General features: G+C 43.3%; 1 protein-coding gene across 1 annotated transcript in view; it reads left to right on the top strand.

Moving 5' to 3' along the window:
- Positions 1-355: 355 nt before the first annotated feature.
- Positions 356-20,915, top strand: part of LOC147452878 (pescadillo-like protein) — a 49,614-nt gene continuing 29,054 nt past the window's right edge. The window contains exons 1-10 of the mRNA XM_086518459.1: positions 356-580; positions 721-849; positions 918-1,037; positions 1,489-1,614; positions 1,715-1,799; positions 1,883-1,993; positions 2,224-2,317; positions 2,560-2,876; positions 9,445-9,552; positions 9,670-9,791. Coding sequence (XP_086374585.1) covers positions 471-580; positions 721-849; positions 918-1,037; positions 1,489-1,614; positions 1,715-1,799; positions 1,883-1,993; positions 2,224-2,317; positions 2,560-2,876; positions 9,445-9,552; positions 9,670-9,791 — 1,322 coding nt within the window. The 5' untranslated portion in view covers positions 356-470. The remainder of the gene's footprint in view (positions 581-720; positions 850-917; positions 1,038-1,488; positions 1,615-1,714; positions 1,800-1,882; positions 1,994-2,223; positions 2,318-2,559; positions 2,877-9,444; positions 9,553-9,669; positions 9,792-20,915) is intronic.

The raw sequence follows: 20,915 nt of genomic DNA, 5'->3' as shown, positions 1-20,915 counted from the left end.
CACTCTTTGACCCGCCTCGGCTCTGCAGAGGCAGTTCTCCACAACCAGTGCGACGACCCATCATTGCAAACATCTTCTCTCTCTCTCTCTCTCTCTCTCTCTCTCTCCTCCTCGATGTCTACAAGGCAACTAGAGAGTCAACAGCCAAGATGAGGGCGTCAAGGCAATGAGTCTCTCTCCGTGTCGTGCAAGCAAAGAGGGATGAGAACGAGCAGAGGTGTCTGATTGCTGCATAGGGGGAAGTGAAGCAAGGAACATATGGAGATTCCGCTAAATAAACGAAGAAGCCATTATGAGTCTTATTAATTACACTAAAACGTCAAAAAAAGAAGTAAAATGTTTGAACTATGAAGGGCAAAAGTGTCCCCGAAGAAATCAGGTCTTTGAAAGGCCAAAAACAAAATGCAGCACCTTGGAGTAGGTTTGCAGTGAAGACCTGAGGAAGCTGTAGGTTCTCTCTCATCATCACCATGGCGAAAGACAGGAAGAAACTGAAGAAGAAGAAAGAGGGGAATGCAGCGAAGTACACAACAAGGAACAAGGCTCTCAATCGCCTGCAAATCAAGCTTCCGGAGTTTAGGTTCCTCTCTCTGCCGCCTTTCGCTGCCCTTAACTAACAGAATGTGCTAAATCATGGATAATGGATTTTTGCTTAATTCCACGCAAGATTCAGAAGCTTAGTAATTTGAGCTGGGTTCTTACACTCTTTTTGGGTCTCAGACGCTTGTGCATTCTCAAAGGCGTCCATCCAAGAGAGCCCAAGAAGAAGTTTGAGGGAAACCAGAAAACCTACTATCATGTCAAGGACATCAATTTTCTGGCTCATGAGCCATTGCTGGAAAAGAGCAGGTATATACTGATCATTGGTTTCATCGATTCTGAGCTGAAGTTTGTACTGATATTTGTTCTCCGTACAGAGAGCTCAAGGTTTACAATAAGAAAATAAAAAAAGCTCGAGCGAAGAAAAATCTGAGTCTTGCTGCCAGATTGGAGGCAAACAAACCTTCATACTCCCTTGATCATCTTGTGAAGGAAAGGTCAGGCTTAAGAAATATCCATTCAACTTGAGTCACACTATTATTTTGGAGACAAGTTTGACTGATGCAACCATAAATTTTGTGTGCGTTTTTTGGGTCCATTGCAAGCTACAGGTCCATGCATTGTGTGTCTACAAAGTGGTAAATGTTTCATATTTGTGTGGATTTCCATGTAGTTTGGTCTCTCTTTGCAACAACTCTAGTCACACTGTTATTTTGGAGACAAGTTTGACCGATACAACCGTCAATCTTGTGTGTGTTTTTTGTCCATTTCAAGCTGTAGGTCCTTGCATTATGTGTGTATGTGTGCTCATTTGTTTCTACAAAGTGGTATATGTGTCAATTGCCTCGTTGATCTCTCTTTGCAATTTCTTGAAAAACTAGGCTCAAGGTTTTGAGCATATGCTGTTTTGTACATTGTTTTTCTCCTCTTCCAATGAATACTTAACAGGTACCCTTCTTTCATCGATGCTGTCCGTGATTTGGATGATCCATTGACAATGTTACATCTTTTTGCAACTTTCCCAGCTGAGGCAGCTTATAAAATCCCAACGGAAACAGTGAACAACTGTCGTAGGTAAAGGCTTCACAAAAAGTTCCTATGTCGCTCCCGTCACTTCTGTGAGTTTTTTAAATATGCAGAAATCATCAAGATTCCTTTTTGCTGTTTCGTCCAGGCTAAGCCTTGAATGGCAAGCTTATGTTGCACGGACACACACTTTGCGGAAAACTTTTGTTTCAGTAAAGGGTATCTATTATCAAGTGAGTTTCTTTCTCATTCATAAAGTACTTTATTGCCATCTTTGAACATGGATATTGTGGTAATTCCAGCTAACCATTTGCAGGCAGAAGTTGCTGGGCAGAAGATTACATGGCTTACTCCTCATGTTTTAAGCCAAGTGATTCCTGATGATGTAGATATCCGGGTGATGCTGACATTTGTTGAGTTCTATGAGGTACAGTTTTTACCTTGTGATAAGGAAGCTTCTCACCTGAACATTAGTATCATTTGCCGAACCAACTTGCAAGTCTGTTTGTAACTAAGTATGCACCTAGTATAACAGTGTAGAATCACTGAGTCAGTTGTACAATCTTGAAGTCTCACAAGAGTTGAGTGTGAGTGCTTCATTTTGGTTATTATCTGCGCTTTGCAACTTTCCTGAGTTTGATATTTGTATAACTTCAGACCCTTGTAGGATTTGTCAACTTCAAGCTTTATCACTCATTAGGTCTGAAGTACCCCCCCCTCTTGGATGCCCAGCTGGAGGCAGAAGCTGCAGGTTTACAATACTTATCTTTTCTGACACATAATTTTCTGCAAGTTGCCTTGCTTGTGAATGCATCTTCGGTGTAGAATTTTACCTTGATCTTTCATTCCGTATGTTGTGCTAATCATTTCTTAAAGTCTTCTTTTGAGCACAACTGCGTATGCTGGGTTCTTGAAATAATACAGTATGAGTACTTGCTACAGCTGACATACATGCCATTTTAAACGCTCTAATGCTCGAAGGTGTGGCTTCAGAACTTTATGCAGTCATGCGAGACCTTGGTAGGGAAGCTGATGCGGCGAGCAAGAGGGATAGAGAGTTAAGCAATTACGAATCCAAACCTATCACTGATGGTAGGGATCAAGCAAACACTGAGCTGCGACTTGCGGAATCGAAGGCCAGGCTTGCTTCATTGCAGGATAGACTGTCAACTATGACAAAAGCGGATGAAAGCGAGAGACCAGTGGAGACGAATAATGAAGGACAGACAGAGGTAGATGAAGATGAGGATGAGGACACCACGCAATGCAAAGGCTTGTTCAAGAATTTAAATTTTTTTCTTGGCCGAGAGGTATATATATTTTCTTCTTCAAATGAAAGGCTGTCTTTTCTGATGAGTACTTAAGAAAGATACTTCCTGCTTTGGTGGGCTGCTGCATGATGGAAATGGGGTCGTGCTAGCTAGGGTGGATGAAAGAGACATCGTGCACACAAGTTAATGTGTGTTGGTTAAATTATCAACAGGCGAATTAGGTTCCAAGATCAATCAACTTGGACTCATAAACACGATCTTGAGTTGTTGCCAAGCCATCACAAGCTCACCATAAACAAGAGAGATGTAATGCAAAATGGAATTGATATGCTTATTCATGAAATGAGCTTTAAGTAGCTCTATAGCCTTGCACCATTGCAAGGTGGTACTATACGTAATGTACGGTATGTATCTGTACGTACTGTACATCGTTGCATATGGATAAATTTTTTATGTACATAAAACTACGTACCTTTGTAAATAATTAGTACATGAGAGAGCATTTTAAAAAAATTTCTATTATTCATTAGAGATCAAGAAAATGTATATCATGCAAACTACTTGGGGATACATTACTACATATTATCAACTGGAGATTCACTAGCCAAGTTCCAAGGAACGATCGTGTAAAACATACATTAAATATTTGTATTCGGTGATAAAAGAATAATAAAAAATATTCAAGCATTCATCAATGAAAGTACCTGCTAACAATAGAACAATGAAAGTGTACATACTACATAGTAAAGAGTCAGAAGTGTGAACATAACATTGCTTCAAGTAGCCCACAACTCCTAATAAGGAGCGACCCACAATCGTGACAAATGTCAAGCCAAAATGGCTTCTAATAGAGCATACTTAAATAAAAACACCTTGTTGAAATATGTGACAATGTCTAGACACCCTGGTCGTTGGCATGAGGCCGCAAGAAAAAAAAAAAAAACGTACGGTACGATCAATCCGTGTACAGTACGGATCAGTACGGACATGCCGTACAATACGGATCAACACGTATAGACTGATTCAACCTTGCACCACTGCATGTGGGATAATTCCTTCTCTTCTTTCCTTGACTCATACCTTAGTGACTCTAGAACAAAGCTCACACCTTACAATCCTCCCTCTAGGTTTGGGCTAGGACAATACATTGAAGATTCTTTATCCACTAAGGATGACACATAGTATCTACACAGGATGTCAATACATATCCACTAACGATGACAGATCCACAAAGGATGACAAAAAATGGTTCCACAAAGGATGACAGAAAATCCTTTCCTTGAAGAGAGGCTACAATCTTCATCTTCGATTCTTGAAATACGCTTGTCCTCCTCCCTTTTAGCCTTCTAGCCGCTCCTTGTTGGTGCCACCAATGATATCGTTGTCGAAAATAGCTTTATTGGTCCGATTTGTAGAGGATGCAGCCTTCTTGGCTAATAGTGCAAAGTACACATACATTTCAATGTTTATGTTGTTTGTCTGTGTGCTCATGGGCGGTCTTATATACATTTGGTGCATAGACAGTGTCTAAAGTTTAAACCCGTGTGTGGAGGGATGAGTTTGTGCATAGTATGAGGCTAATGGGGTTTTGCTAATTTCAAGATTAAACATTACATACATGGCAAGATTGTGTTTGAATGCAAACATTTGAACTCTAATTTCCTTTGAGAAACTCTCTCTGCTTTGCTTGCGTGAAGTACCTCTTCACTTTTAAAGTGAAGTCACCCCTCACAGTTGAAAGCTTTTGATGATGAATTTTTCCTCTCAATTTCTTCTTTTGAAGTCTTGGTTTTTGTTGATTTTGGATGTGGGATGGTATCTTTGCTTGACGCCAATATGTATGGCCAATGGAGTTAATGGGCCGTGGGAACTCTAACTTGAGAGCAAACCTCAAAAGAAAATGTTGCCAAAAAACTCTATAGGCGGCAGTTGAAGAGGCGAGATGATGCCATGACGTTGTGAGCTTTGAGCGTTGACATTGTGTGAGCATTGGATACCTTGAGTACATGATGTGTGAGCAATGGATCTCCTGAGCATATTTGTTTGGTTGCACAAGGTCGGTGAGTGACAATTTCTTGCAATCGTGTGCACAATTTGGCAGAGCGAGATTGATGGCGGGTGCTCTACGAGAGAAGGGTAAGGTGGTTGCAGATTTTGGCATGCCGTGCAGGCTTGCAGCGCGTGGCTATTGTGGGCACTTCGGGTGCGAGTGCAAGCCCTGGATAGGGCGTCGACTGCAGCCAGGGAGAAAGACGTCGAGGGAAAATTAGGAGCAAGCAATTGCTTGAGCTTGGCATAGGTTTGCAGTCGAATGCAGTTGACAAGGCAACGCTTTTATGAGGGTTTGAATCAGTTGAGATTGCCACCACAAATTCAAGGAGAGGATACGTAGGCTGACAGGGGTGTGCCAAGACAGAGTTGCGACCACATGGGCATGCAAGGCTAGTGGGCCTGCATTGAGTGCACAATGAAACAAGCTCACGACACGAGAGCGAGGGCGAGGGCCCGTGTGGCAGTGTGCTATGCCTGTGGCCCGAGTAGCACCGCCTTGTGTGTGTGTGGGGGGTTTCCCCTTTTTTGAATAAAGTCAAGAAAATCCCTTACAATAGGGAGTTATCAAAAAAGGTTCAAAATTTTAGTATCCACCTAAAATTGCTATGAGCATTAAATGCTGAAGGAGATATTGATTGAGGATGGAAATTATGGAGAAACACACTAAATGCAAGGGTTTAATTTGATGATTAAAAAATTATGCAAGGATTCAATGCTAGATGCGAATTTTGCTTCTCTTAATCACCAAAGGGTAGTGGAGCATGCTCATGCCCAAATGGTGATTAGGAGTTGGGATTATTAAGCTAATGCAAATAAAGATTAGGGAATGCTAATCACACAAGTGCATACTGTAACAGACTTGGACACTCCAAGTCAAGAATCAACCGCTACAGCACCAAATAACCACTACAAAACAATTCACAGATCACAATAGATTTGCACTGGCCTGGCGGAGTTCCGTGCCTAGAGATATTGGCCCCAAAGATTGGTGCCCCTTTCAGTATTTCTTTTTATATTAATCAGTTCAAAGTACAAGAGTGTGGCTAAGGTTTCACTCTCAGACTCTGCGTCCATATGCTCTGAGAAGTGAGACCCTCACCACATATTTAAAAGTACAAGGGATGCCCAAAAGCAGAGCCGCAAAAGCTTCAAAATCAACAGCCTTCATAAAATAAAGCAAGGACTCTTTCTTTCTCTCTTAAGCTTAAAAAAAAAACAAGCCAAAAAGCTGCCGTAAATTCAGCCCGCAAAACCCGCTACGATTTCAGGAAATCCGTACGCCCTGGCCACGTGGCAGTTCAGCGCTTTAGGGTTTCAGCCAGAAAATTAGGGTTAGGGTTTCCAGAAATTAGGGTTTGCTGAAAATTAGGGTTTTTGGCAGATTTTAGGGTTTGCAGGAATTTTAGGGTTTCTGGCAGAAATTAGGGTTTTTGCTGTCCGCCACGTCATCACTTTGTGACACATACTAATGAACCTAGCTAGCATAACCTAATGCTCTGATACCACTTGATGGGAATGGGATCGTGCTAGCTAGGGTGGATGAAAGAGAAACATCGTGCACACAAGTGAGTGTGTGTTGGCTAGACTATCACTCAAGCGAATTAGGTTCCAAGATCAATTATTGGACTCATAAACACAATCTTGATTTGCTAGCAATCACAAGCTTACCATAAACATAGAGAGATGTAATGCAAAACGGAATTGTTTTACTTATTCATGAAATGAGCTTTAAGTAGCTCTACAACCTTGCACCACTGCATGTGGGAAAATTCCTCCTCTTCATTCCTTGACTCATACCTTAGTGACTCTAGGACAAAGCTCACACCTTACACTATAGGCTTGAGTTGAGCATACATATTGAGAATCATCATGTAAGGTGCAATGGAATGAATGTTGAACTTTGCTCAAGATGAGTGTTCCGAACTGTGCTCAAGGGTTCCTTTTACTTACGGAAGGGAGAGCCTTCCGTTCCTTTACTGAGAGAGTGCAATGGACACAAACAAAGTGAATAGTATGAATGAAGGTGCTGATCTGAGAGATGGAGAGAGAAGAGAATACGACACCAGACAAGTCGTCAAACCCTCCTCCAAGGGCCCCTCTCTCGATGGCGCGAGAGGTCTATGCTATTGGTTGCACAAATCCTTACAATGCTTTGGACTTGCCGACGATGTCGACGACGAGACGGGCTGAAATTTGAGAATGCTAAGGGCTGAAATCTGCAAATTTTTATCTGTTGAATTCTGATATTATGTCGGTGACGATGTCGATGGAGACGACGACGCGCTGAAAACGCAGATGCTGAAATCTATGTTTTTCGGGCTGAAACTGCAAATTTCGCGGGATCTGACCGTGCGGTGAGGATCTGCTACGTGAAGGTGAGATCTGCAAGGTTCGGGGATTTCTACTGCGGGTACTGACTGCTGAAAACTGAAATCGCCGAGTCTAGGGTTGATTCCGTCGCGAAGATCTGCAAAAACGCCGAGGTGTCTTGCACATGCAAAAACGCTAGGGCTGAAAATCTTATGCTGCAGTGAGAATCTGCTAACTGCTGTAGAATCTGCTAATGCTAGTGGATCTACTGTCTGCTGTGATCCCCGAGGCTGATTAGCTGTGCAAAAACGTCAGGGCTGGTCTATGGTGCAAAAACGCCTGTGTTGATGCTGTGTTGCAAAAACGCTAGGCCTTTTTGGGGGGGGGGGGGGGGGGGGGGGGGGGAAGTTGCTTGTTGAGCAAGGTGCTCCCGCTAGGTTTCTATATATACAAACTTAGCAAAATTGCCCTACCTATTTTCCAACAAAAGTCACTTAAAAGTAATAAGTGAAAAGTGTCAAAATTAGGGAAAATAGGTCTATGCACTGTAAAAATGCTCCCGATGGGTTCTGATGGAAATCTGATGATCATACTGTGTGCAACCAGAGGATATGCATCTAATCTATAAGTGTCTGGACATGCACGGTCTGCGAACAGACTCACAAAAATGCCAGATCACTTCCTATTCTAGACTGACTTGTCTGACTGAACCCCTGTCATGCTGTAGCTTGTCCACGGACACATAGGGTTGGATGTGTCATGTGACACATCACTTGCTCTTCACATTACCACTAGCATGTAGGCAACACTTTCATAGCTCCCAATTGCTATAACTTATAAGGAACATTGAAAGCAACCAAAAAAGTTGATTCACAATCTCAGCATACTCCTTCCATGTGGAGACTATGCTTAAAGCATCAGCAATCAACTGTCCGTACAACTTGCCATGTTAGTAGCATCTGTACATGTCACGATTGTGACGTATTCTTTGTCTTTGTATTACCTTCTTCACTTGAGTTTTTTGCAGATATGAAGATGCACCAGATCCAAGACCTCGATTCTCCAAAGGATGTGTCTCTTCGTCCAAGAGTCGCACCTGTTTGGCGAATAGCCATGCCTCTTCAGCGAATGGCTGCACCTTTACGCCGAAGGGTCATGACTCTAGAGTCGACAGCAGAAGGACCCGACTATTGGCCTAGAGTCATGTCTTTTGACCTATGGCCATGTCTCTTCATTGTGTCTCTTTAGTTTCTATATAAGAACTCCCTTGTAACACATTTCAATCAATCAAACACATTCAATCTCTAAGTCTCTTGTCATCAAGTTCTGTTGAGAGTTCAGTTTTCATCTAAATTTAAGTATAAATAAACACACATAGTAATCGTGTTCTTCACAATACAACGTGCCATACCATCATCCTTCCATATAGAGCTACGGCAGTAGCGTCCGTACAATGTGTTACGTCAGCATCGGTCCATACAATGCTACATCAGCAGCATTGGTACTGGCCATGTGTCATAAGCGGTTACATGTCATGTCTCAATGCATTTCACATGTCATCTCTCAATACATTTCACATGTCATCTGTCCGTACGTTCCACATTTCAATTGGTGACGTACCCATCTGGTAAAAGAAGAGTAATCATTTTCGACAACGTGTCAAAACATACATAGCACACAAATCGCAGAAGACACTGACACCATACTGGCATGCCCCACACAATATGACATACACGGCACTAGGAAAGAATAGAATGTATCCTGGTCCATTTCTTTGTCCTCAATTTTTCAAAGAGATTTCTTTTATGATCAAAACTTTCTTGATTCAAAGAAGTTTTTTATTGGTTCTGCAAGCAGACTCTGCATTGAACCTTAATAGGCTTTTGCTGCATTTGCCCTTGGCTTGTACCTTTGGTATGTGAGTGGCAACAACCAACTGATCAAAACTTGCTATCCATTCTTTCCTTTAAAGGATATATTGCACGTTTTTCTGAATCTATTTTGGGTGTATTTTGTGTGTACAGTCATTTATACACAACTTCTATGTTAGGGCAATTTGTAAACGTTGTCAGTGTGTGTGAAAAGATGGTAAGCAAATAGCTTTAATAGTAATGTTTTTTCCTGAAGTGGACAGAGGTTAAATTGTAGTCTCTTGTGCTCAAAAGGCTCTACAATGTTTTTTAGCGAGCAAGATTGATTACTATTTATTAGTGCTCACTTTTTCAGGGCCTACTTACTTCTGTAGGTACCAAGAGAATCACTGCTTTTTCTTATTCGTGCATTTGGAGGAGCTGTGTCTTGGGCCAGTGAGAGAGCACCATATGAGGAGAGTGATGAAGAAATCACACATCAGGTTTTATCTTAGCTTTGACTTTGAGCATATTAGTAAACTGACATGAAAGTTGTCTTCTACTACCTTTCCGCATGTACCAGGTCCTTTCTTAGTTGGTGTCTTTTTTTCTGCCTTCAGATTGTAGACAGGCCATCTCAAGGTCACATGTTTTTGTCAAGGGAGTATATCCAACCACAGTGGGTGTATGACTGTGTGAACAATCGAATGCTGCTACCTACGCATGAATATGTTTTGGGCAGGTTTTCTTTCTGTCCCTTCTACTACATATTCACAGTTGTGAATTTTGCTCATTTTAAAGCAAAAACCAGTGTGCGTTGGCTGATAGAAGAATGTGTTGAGTGTAAAGGATACCTGGGTTGAAAGGTCCTGATCTTATACTGGGGTAAACTAGGTCCACAGCAGATGATGGTATTGTATAGCATGCAGTACAACTTTAATTTCATCAACTTTTACACAAGCGTGGCTTGAGTAGCCATGATGGTTAGAGTGGTCCGCATGGCTTTAATTCAGTAATAAATTACTAGCTGCTTGGATTAGTAACTCCCGTGTCTCTCTTTCTCACTTCTAAGTTCTGCACTTGTGCACTCTCACATTGTATCAGGAGTTCCGGCTCTGAAGGGTTTTTTTGTCTTCCGCCCACCCTTCCCTCAGTGTTTCCATGTGGGCTGCCCAACCTTTTGAGCGATTGGTGCCCTTGCTGCATTTGGTGCTCCTGATCAGTATCTGAAACCCATCTCCATCCTTGCGTTACTGAAAACAGCCTCCCTCTGTAGCATTTTTGGCACACATGCTGGCTGTCAACTCTAGGAGGTACCGCCCGCTTGGTTGACATTTGGCAAGCTTCGGTGGGGATTTATCTACAGACTACTGGGGTGTTTTTTTGCACTGCAGGGCAGCCTTCTCCCTCAAGCCCTTTGACCCTTTGGTGTAGATGGCCTTGGACATCTGTTGCTTTGTGCCATTCTGCTATGGTCGGTTTGTGATTTTCACATTGTACCCTTGCTACTTCCCCTATGTTTTCAGCTCTTCAACGGCTGTCCACACAGAGTTCTACCCTCATCGGACCCTTTGCAATGCCTAGAACTTCCGGGAGCGTACAAACATGCTGAAGTTTGCTATATAGGCGCATTTTCAGCCCCTTTTAGGTGTGCTTTTGGGTGGACAGCATGCTAAAAATTCATCTTCATGCCTTGGTGTCACAAACTGTGGACGTGGCAAGCTATTGAAGACTCAGAGGGCTAGGACTTCTTGAGCCTGACCGTGCACATCCCGTCCGAGGGGCCTAAACCCTAGCAAAATCAGAAGAAGTAGTCCTCACCAACTTATAGGTTTGTGAGTGGCCCACATAACTAAGGGGTTATGATTGATAATCCTAACCCCCAACAATTTAGAGGAATCGACTGAGGTGCCTAAAACCTAAAAAGAAAGCATGACTCACTTGACAAGTAAAGTTTGTGAATACGCTCTATGAGTAGTTCATTTTCGTATTTGTGCTTTTTGTAGGTACTCCTAAGGAGCAAGGAGGCCTCGGCCTACGCCCAGGGATTCTGGAAACAAAATCGGAACGGTCTTTTCAGGTGCTGCGGAATTGAAATGGTGAAGATCTAGATTTTACACTTCCACAAATCTTTTACTTCTTTCTTTGCGTTAGTGATTGCTTTAGCATGAATGATGGTTTCTTTTACATTCCGCGAAGAGAGGGAATGAGAGAGAGAGGTAGAAATGTGTAGAGAGAGAGAGAGAGAGAGAGAGGAGGAGGAGGAGGAGGAGGACACCCGATAGCGTCCCAACCAACCCTCTTAAGGGCCCCCCACACCGTTGCGGATGTGGTATTTGCTTTTGATTGCGTAAATGGAAAAGTGTAGACTCAACTAACTCAAATGGGGAATGTTGCCACGGTAATTTCTCAAGACGAGGCACATCCGAGGCTTGGATCTGTCTCGATGTGGGGTTGCAAATGGTCACCAAGGGGAAGATCTGGGACTGAATTGCTCTCCCAATGTGAGAGGAATGAAGGGTTGAACGATGATGGATAGCAAGGGAGCACTCGATATTGATCTGATGCTCTGCAAAAACGTTGAGGTTGATCTGCTCTTCTGGCTAGCGGTCTCTCAACTGATGCCAAAATGCTAGTTGATGGTGCCCCTCTATAGGCCCAATTTTCTGGTTATAAATTCCTCTAGGTTGAGGTAGGGCAAAATTGTCCACCAACCCAACAAATTAAATCATTAAATGATTTTATAAGTTTTTGACCAGGGCTAAGTGTCGGGTAAAATTGTTGCACATCTGTCCACCCGAGAATCCGATCGACGTGGTGAATGGCTTGTTGGATTCCTCTAACCTAAAACTATATGCATGTCATGCCATATGCCCATCATAGTGTAATAACACGTGTCAAAACGTGTGTACAAACCATTTATGCAAGAGGGTTCCAAATCTGAAAAACCTAATCTAATGGACTCATCCGGACATGCAAGTCCTGCGAACAGGCTCATAAAATTACCGATACTAATCCTGCTAGGATTTTGGACACCCATATCTAGGAAGAAGGGGAAAAGCTGGCTCTAGAAGTCAATGAAGCATGTCCACGTGGCACATAGTGCAATGTGCATGTGATAGGTCTGTAGAGTCTCACGCTTTGGATGTAGACGGAAAAGGAAGTGAGAGCTCACGTCTCTGAATTTCCCACATGGGAAGAAATTAATGTTACAGACTTAGACACCCCAAGTCGGAAATCGGACACGACACACGAGAGAATCACTTAAATCACTTCACAATTTTATCACGCTTTTAAAACAGTCGACACGACGTGGCGTAGTTCCGTGCCCAGAGGTATTGGCCCCAAATCTGACGCCCTTTTTGGTATTTATTTTTATATTAACGCTTGAGCAAAGTTACAACTCCCGCGGGCCCTCTCTGCTCAGAAGCTCGTCAGCACACTGAGTAAAAGAGTGACCTTGGGTCGTAATTTAAAGGCCCCTGGTCTCAAAATCAAAAGGAGTTACATGAAAAGCTGCTGACTCAAAAGCAACTGGCTTAAAGCAACCAACGTGAATTGTGGAAATCTGTACAGCTTGCCACGTTAGCATGTCAGTCTTTTTTTGGGAATCTGTACAATTCTGCCATGTCATCATTTTGTGACATACCCCCCTCTTGAAAGAATTGTAACTGCCCTCGATTACGCCTGCAAAATTAGACATAAGCCATGAACTAGTTCAGTAGACACTGACTCTACGTACTGACGCACTAGACAACACAATCTAGCACTTGTCCAAAGATGACAGTCACATCACATTCAGTTCAAATCATATAAAATCGATTCATACCAAATCAACTCCTAAAGAACCAGAAAACTGGCCCCAAACCTACCCCAAATCTGCCCCCAAATGCCTACTATTGCCCGTCCCCCCCGGTCCGGAACATCGTTCCGGTTACACCTTGTTTCGGAACGGTGTTCCGTTCCTGACTCCGTTTCAAGAACAGGACTCGTTCGGAATGCTGTTTCGGAACGTTTGGGCTACGTTCTGCCCGTTCCCTGTTACACTGCAAAATGTTGTAATTATTTCGTCAATCATTGTATCTTTGAATTTTGCACTCAAAGACAATCACAATCATTTTCGGGAATTCCAGTTCATCAATCATACATTGAGTTCATATTGAACAAAGTGTTTCAATCATTCAGTCTAGTCATCTTATTGCTGTGTAGCCATCTCATCCCTTGGGAACTCTTGCACTCACCATAGTATCATTCAATCATTCATCATCATCTTAAGTTCATGATTCTTATCGCCACTAGGTTCAATCTAGAGCTGTCATTGCTTCCGATTGCATTCGTATGCAAATTTGTCACGATTTCATTCTCGATTTCTTCTGTTATGTGTTCAGAAATAGCCAGATCTTCCAAACACATTAATTTCATTCATAAATCAAAGTATCTTACAAACTCCTATTTCAAAATCGTTCATAAAGTCATAAAGCAAAATGTTGTTGGCACATCAATATCTCTTTCAATTTTCTATCCAGTATCTGTTTTGGAGCAAGTATCTCCTCGCCTAGTTCTATTCTAGTCTGTTGGTCGTTCTCATTCTTGTGCCTTCTTGGGGCACCGTGTAGATATATGTCCTTGTTCCCCACAGTCCAACACTTTCTCGTCTTGAGGTATTCGTCTTTCTGTTCCTTTGTCAGTCGGGGACATGCATCTTTCTTTGCTCCTCTTTTGTCATCACTTGTCGAAGGTTGATCTGTTGGAGAAGTCAAGTTACTTGAATGCATAGCAAACCCTTGCTTAGCATGTCCCATCAACTGTTGTATAGACTCAATTTTTGTAACAAGTAGTAATCTCGTATCTCTTTGGGCAATCCACAACAAAATTGCTCGATTTGCTGCTTGAAACTGATCTTTTTAATAGATGAGGCAAGTAGAAAAACATCCCAAAATCTCTCGCAATATGTAGCCATCCAAAGATGATTCCAGGCGGTAATCACGTCACCTTCGTACTCGTGAGTGAGCCACGAGGAAATAAAAAGTCTTTTGAACTTTAGCCTACCACTGTTAGAGACTTGGACACCCCAAGTCGGAAATCGGGCACGACACACAAGAGAATCACTTAAATTACTTCACAATTTTATCACTCTTTTAAACAGAGTCGACACGGCCCCTCATAATTCCGTGCCTAGAGGTGTTGGCCCCAAAATTTGGCGTCCCTTTCGGTATTTATTTTTATATTAATGCTTTAGCAAAGCTACAACTCCCGTAGGCCCTCTCTACTCAAAAGCTCGTCAGCACACTGAGTAAAAGAGTGGCCTTGGGTTCTAATTTAGAGGCCCTTGGTCTCAAAATCAAAAGCAGTTACATGAAAAGATGCTAACTCAAAAACAACTCGCCCAAAAGGAACCAACGTGAATCGCGGAAATCCGTACAGCTTGCCACGTTAGCATGTCAATGCTTTTTACGAAAAATCCGTGCGACACTCTACGTCAGCATGTCAATGCTTTTTACGGGAACCCGTACAATTTTGCCACGTCGTCTTGTCCGGTCAGTAGTGCCACATCATTATTTTGTGACAATTGGCCATCGAGTCTAAGATCTAGAATGGAGGGGTTTCTCTGGTTCTTGTGCTTGTAAAAAGGTTTTCCCTAATAGAGATTCTCTTTGGGGGGGGGGGAGGGGGCGCAGTTGATCTTCTAGTCTCCAAAATTGTGTCGATCTTCTCTCTCGTCTCTTTTGGGTGAAAGTCTTTTTATTTTCAGATTGCATGCTATTTGGACGTATTGTCGTGTGGGATGGCCATGGGCATGGTTTGCTTGACTGAAATGTGAAAAAGAAAGGGTATGAATTTGATAGAAACAAGATTTAGTAGATCAAGACATCAACAAAAAGATGAGCACGTTCTAGATGTGATTGCTAAATGGTTACAATGCTCATGATTCGTATGCGAAATACTCGACACAATTATGATTGATCAATGACTAATGTCTTTGTAGAAGTGCTAGATTGGTGGAGTGTGGTGCATGAGTACATAGAGTCAATGTCTACTGGAGAATGTTGCGGTCCTTTGGTTGTTTTCAGGCGTAAGCAAGGGCGATGACAATTCTTTTTAAGAGGGCGGAATGTCACAAAGTGATGACATGGCAAGCCAATTGGAAGAGAAATGACCAAGTGCACATGAGAAACTGAAACCCCAAAGAACCTAGAAAGTGTGGTTGAGGGGCCTTTTTTTAATCCTAGTCCTACCTAACTTCTGGAGCACCTATCGAGAGGCTTAAAACCCTAAAAATCAGAAGCTTGATCTGTCACGTGACACATCCCAACCCTATGTGTTCGTGGACAAGCTACACCACAGCAGGGTTCAGTCAGTCCGATCAGTTTAGAATAGCAGTGATCTGGCACTTTTGTGAGTCTATTTGTAGACCGTGCATGCCCAGTCACTTAGCATAGCTGCATTTCCTCCGGTTGCACACAACATGATTATCGGAATTCCCATCAGAATCCATTCGCATCAGTTAGGGGAAATGAGTCAGGGGAATTTTCCAGTGCATTTAGCCTATTTTCCTATTTATTGGGATTTTCACTTATTAGTTTTAAGTGACTTTCCTACAAAAGTAGGTAGGGCAATTTTGCTAAGTTAATATATAAGCAAACCAAAGTTTACACTTTCTGGCAGAAGAGGCAGCACGAGCTTCCCGCTCAACAAGCAACTTCTCAGCAGTACCCCCCCCTCATGACCCTCATTGCCATACCTCCCATCACCCTTGGCGTTTTCCTGCGACAGAACCCAGCAGCATTAGCGTTTTTGCTTTCCCCAGCCATCGCCAAATCAGCCATGGCCTAGCGATTCCTCCCCCCACTTCTGCCAGCGTTTTCTCGTGCAAAAACGCCAGCAGACTTCAGCAGATTTGCAGCGTTTATTTTCAGCAAATCAGCGTTTTTGATCTACAGTTCAGCCCTTGAAGAAACACAGATTTTCAGCAGTTAGAACAGTAGGAGATCAGCCCCATTCAGTTGCAGATGATCCCCCAAGTTTAGCCCAACAAAATGTATCCAAAAAGTCATTTTCATCCACTGAATCAGTCCCTGAATTCAGCCATTAGAAACCCACAGATTTCAGCCATCGAGTTGTCGTCGTCATCACCGTCGTCGTCATCGGCATAGTCCCATTGCATCAATCCATTTCATACGCATTGTACACCTTTGTGCAATCAAAGTAGACCACTCTCGCCGTCGAGAGTGGGGCCTTCGGAGGAGGGTTTTACAACCTCTCGGGTGTCATATCTCTTCTCTCTCCTTCTCTCAGTCTCATTCACTTGCACCCACAATGTCCACTCACTTCGTTCGTGATCATAGCACTCTCCTAAAGACGGAAAGCTCTCTCTTTCCCTAAGAACTAAAAGGAACCTTGAGCAATAAAGATCACTAATCTTGAGAAAATACAACATTCATTCCGCTGCACCTAACATTGGTATCAGAGCTTTGGAAGTGTTCTGCATTACTCAAGGAAAGAACCACAAGAACCACAAGAACCACAAGAAATTTTTTGCTTGTTGTGATCGCACGAACCCAAGTTTACTTGGGCGTGGCGATTCCTCATCGTGTTTGGTTGAAGAGTGACAGGAATCCCAAGAAAGAAGGGCTTGTGCAGCCTCCCCTTGTGTCTCTTTTCACTCATTGAAAGCGGACCATGCACTTAGCGGCCGGCCAATCGACGTGAGGTAGGAAAAAGCAACCTTGGTGTGAGCGCAAGGCCGCCAAGGGGTGTGCCCGCAGAAAGGAGTAGAACTCGGGTGAAGAGAAGATCCTTCTCCAACGCGATTTGCAAGCGAAAGATAACCTCAAGAACCCCAAGAACCAAAGACCCTCAAGAACCTCAAGAACCCTAGATTCTTACGAATCAAGGACCTCGAGAACCTCAAGACCCTCAAGAACCCAAGTTCCTCGCGAACTTCAGAACCCAAGATTATAGTGTATGGTCGTCATTCGAAGCGGAATGGATACTTCGCATACAGGTGATGAGCATGAGAGAGGCGGCGAAGATTTTTCCCCACGAGGAGACTTTTTCGATCCTCCTGTCACAAAGTGATGACGTGGCAGACAACAGAAACCCTAATTTCTGCCAAAAACCCTAAAATTCCTGCAAACCCTAATTTTTGCCAAAAACCCTAAATTCCGGAAATCGCGGAGGCAAAATATATATATATATATTTTTTTGGAAAATGATGAGCGACGCGAATTTTGCTTTTGCTTTTTATTAAAAAAAAAAAAGAAAAGACTCTCTAAGAGAGAGAGAGAACTGATGCTTTTGATTTTAAAAGCTTTTGGGGCTCTGCTATTGGGCATCCCTTGTAACCTTTAAATTAGTGGTGAGGGCCTCACTTCTGAGAGCATCTGGACGCAGAGTCTGAGAGTGAAACCCTAACCGCTCTCTTGTACTTTGATGATTGATTAATACAAAAAGAAATACCGAAAGGGGCGCCAGTTTTTGGTGCCAATATCTCTAGGCACGGAACTCCGTCGGGCTAGTGCAAATCTATTGTGATCTGTGAATTGTTTTGAAGTGGTTATTTGGTGCTGTCGTGGTTGATTCTTGACTTGGAGTGTCCAAGTCTGTTACAGTGGTATCAGAGCACGGCCGATTTCTCTTCTACGGGAAATCCGATCCTCGATTTTTTTTTTCCGCGGCACCTATGGCTTCAGGCAATGATCAGTCGACTCCCTCTGCATATGGAGATGCGGGCTGGGATCACAACGAAGATTCAGACAGAGAGTATGGCCCGCCTCGGCCTACTCAGGCGGAGCAAAGAGAGATGGAGCGTCGTCAATTGATTGGCGATGCAACAAAGATGATGCTCAATTTTGCCAAGGACCCGAAGATGGCAAAATATATGAACCAGACCTCTTTGAAAGAGGTACAGATGGAGTTGCAGAGAACCACAACACCACTCCCGAAACCCGCTCTCAAGAAACCTTCTGCCTCCAAGAAATATACGGAGAAGGAACTGGAGAACGTGGTTGATACACGGATTGCTAAGCTTTTCGACGTGCAAAAGAAAGGCAAAAAGCACGGCAAAAAGCAGAACAAAGGTACTGACTTCCCGGGATATTTGGGTCGTCAGTCGACATTCGACAAGGCAAAGAAATTGAAGAAGCGCGTCAAGTTTAAAGACCTACCCAGTTCTTCTTCTTCTTCTTCTTCTGACAGTTCTTCTAGCAGCTCAGATTCGAGCAAAGAAGACAGAAAAGGTAAAAAGCGAAGCAAGAAGCAACGCTTTGGAAAGGGCAAGAGAAAGGCAAAGAAGGCTAAATCTCGCCCAGAGACTGACACTTCTACAGAGGACTCGTCTACTTACAATTCAGACTCTGACAACGGAAACTTTTATGCGAACAAGAGGAATTTTTACAAAGCCAACCAGTATGACTTTCTCGAAGATAAAAGCAAGAAAGTTCGAGAGTTTAAGGAAGGTGGCCAAGCACTTAAGTTTGATACTTTTTCGGGATACTCCGATGCTTGGAAGGCTGTGTCTTTTATACAGCAGTTTGACATCGCTTTCGCGGGAGGACGCTATTCAGAGCACTCCAAGATTCGGAGAGCTGCCTCTTATTTTAAGGGCAATGCTCGCACTTGGTGGTCCACGCTTCTATTAAGCAAGACTGTGCCAGTTACATGGCTGAAATTCAAGAGGCTTTTTATTTCTTCTTGGTTGACTCAAGAGTTTGAGCGAGATATACGAGCTGCTTGGAACCATCTCCGGATGACCAAGAGCGATACAGTGAATTCTTATTGTGAAAGATTCTGGAGCTCTTTTCTACCCGCCTCTTCATTCAAGAAGATCTCGTTCAGAGAACATATTGAGCGGTTTACCTTGGGTCTACCTATAGAGATCCGAGATCACTGCTTGGAACAGAAGTCGGCTTCTATTCAGGAGTTGATGAGTCATGCGAAGCGGGGCTTTGCCATTCACTCTGGCAGTCTGACCCACCCCACAGATGAGGCCATGACACAACGAGCCGAACAGACTTCCGGGAATGAAAGTAGAATGAAAAAGAGAAACCCAGAGAAAAAAAAAAAGGATGCACGACCCAAGCTTACTCCTGAGGAGAGAGCTCGCTTCATTAGAGAGGGGAAGTTCTTTGGATGCGGGTAACATGGATATATTTCCGCAAAGTGCCCTGACAAGGCACAGAAAGAACAAAATGATAAAGACGACGACAGGTCTGAGAGTTCGAGAGCAGCAGAGGAATGTGGCAGAAAAGGCAGTTAGAAAAGCAGAACTGGTACCACATGGCCTGGGACGTGCACCGAATCTAATGAATGAAAGTACAAACTTTGCCGCTTTTTTTTGGGGCAAAGTGAAAGATCAGGAAGCTCTTTTGAAGGAGCCAAGGCCAACTTCTTTTCACTTGGAATTGGCGGCTCGATTTGGAACTACGCTCGACAGACTAATGCCACAGGCGGAGGTAGTTCGACTGGCACCCGGATGGGATGTTGCCATTACACCGAGCATTGGCAAACTTTGTTTGCAATGACAGGGGTGTTCAGGGCACGCGAGTGACGTTCTGCTCGGGATCCCTTGGTACCACAAGAACTACGCCGTGGTTGACTACCGGGCCGAGAAAGCGACTTTGATAAATGAAGGGCTTAGAGATTGTACTTGATGAACTTCAGTTTTCTTACTCATTCTTTTGGGAGAACTGAACGATGGATAAAGGTTGAATATGTTTTGACCTGAAGAAAAGAACGCCAAGATTTTTTTTTCTCCACGCTCATGCCGATTGCTTTTGAGAGGGCCTGAAGATCATACCATTGATCTGAAATCTGGAAGCACGCCACCGAATCGGCCACCTTATCGTGTGAGCCGAGTACAGAATGAAAAGATTATGAACTCAGTGAAAGACCTCTTGGAAAAGGGTCTTGTCCAGCGTAGTACTTCACCGTATTGCTCTCCAGTGTTGTTGGTTTTGAAGAAAGACGGATCTTGGAGAATGTGCATCAATTATAGCACTCTCAACGAAATCACCATCAAGAACAGATTCCTAGGATCGATGATATACTCGACAGGTTACAGGGATCCTCGTGCTTTAGCAGGATTGACTTGAAGAGTGGATATCATCAGATTAGGATAGCGCCAGGAGATGTCTACAAGACAGCTTTTCGGACGACTTTTGGGTTATTGAGTTTTTGGTGATGCCTTTTGGCTTAACCAATGCTCCTGCGACATTTAACCGGATGATGGACAAGATTTTTCGAGAGTACAGACTATTCGTTGGCACTTTCTTTGACGACATCATTGTTTTCTCCAAGAATGAGGCAGAACACAGAGATCATCTGCTTCAAGTCTTTCAGGCATTACGAGATCACACGTTAGTGATTAATGCAAAGAAAAGTAAATTTTTCCTACTAGAGATACACTTTTTGGGACACATTGTGTCAACAGCAGGAGTGCAAATGAACCCGGCCAAGATAGAGACTATCCGTGATTGGCCCGATTTGAGGAATGTCCATGAAGCTAGAAGCTTCTTGGGACTGTGTTCGTACTACAGGCGGTTCATACGAAAGTTTGCAGAGGTTGCTTCCCCTTTGCATACCTTGACACAGAAAGGAGTACCTTTTTCGTGGGGACCCACAGAGGTGACTGCCTTTCAGACATTGAAAGAGAAATTCACTACAGGACCAGATTTGACTTTGCCGGACTTGCAGAAGTCATTTGAAGTATTTTGTGATGCTTGTGGTCGTAGTCTGGGTACGGTCTTGATGCAAGAAGGCCATGTCATAGCTTACAAGAGCCGTTTGTTCTCTAGGCCGGAGATGACAGCACAGATCTATGGGAAAGAGCTTTTGGCGGTTATCCACGCTCTTACTCAGTGGCGGC

This window comes from Adiantum capillus-veneris, chromosome 8 (assembly GCF_014529385.1).
Source record: "Adiantum capillus-veneris isolate H3 chromosome 8, ASM1452938v2, whole genome shotgun sequence".
Taxonomy (NCBI): Eukaryota; Viridiplantae; Streptophyta; class Polypodiopsida; order Polypodiales; family Pteridaceae; genus Adiantum; species Adiantum capillus-veneris.
This window is presented reverse-complemented; position numbering and strand designations above follow the sequence as displayed.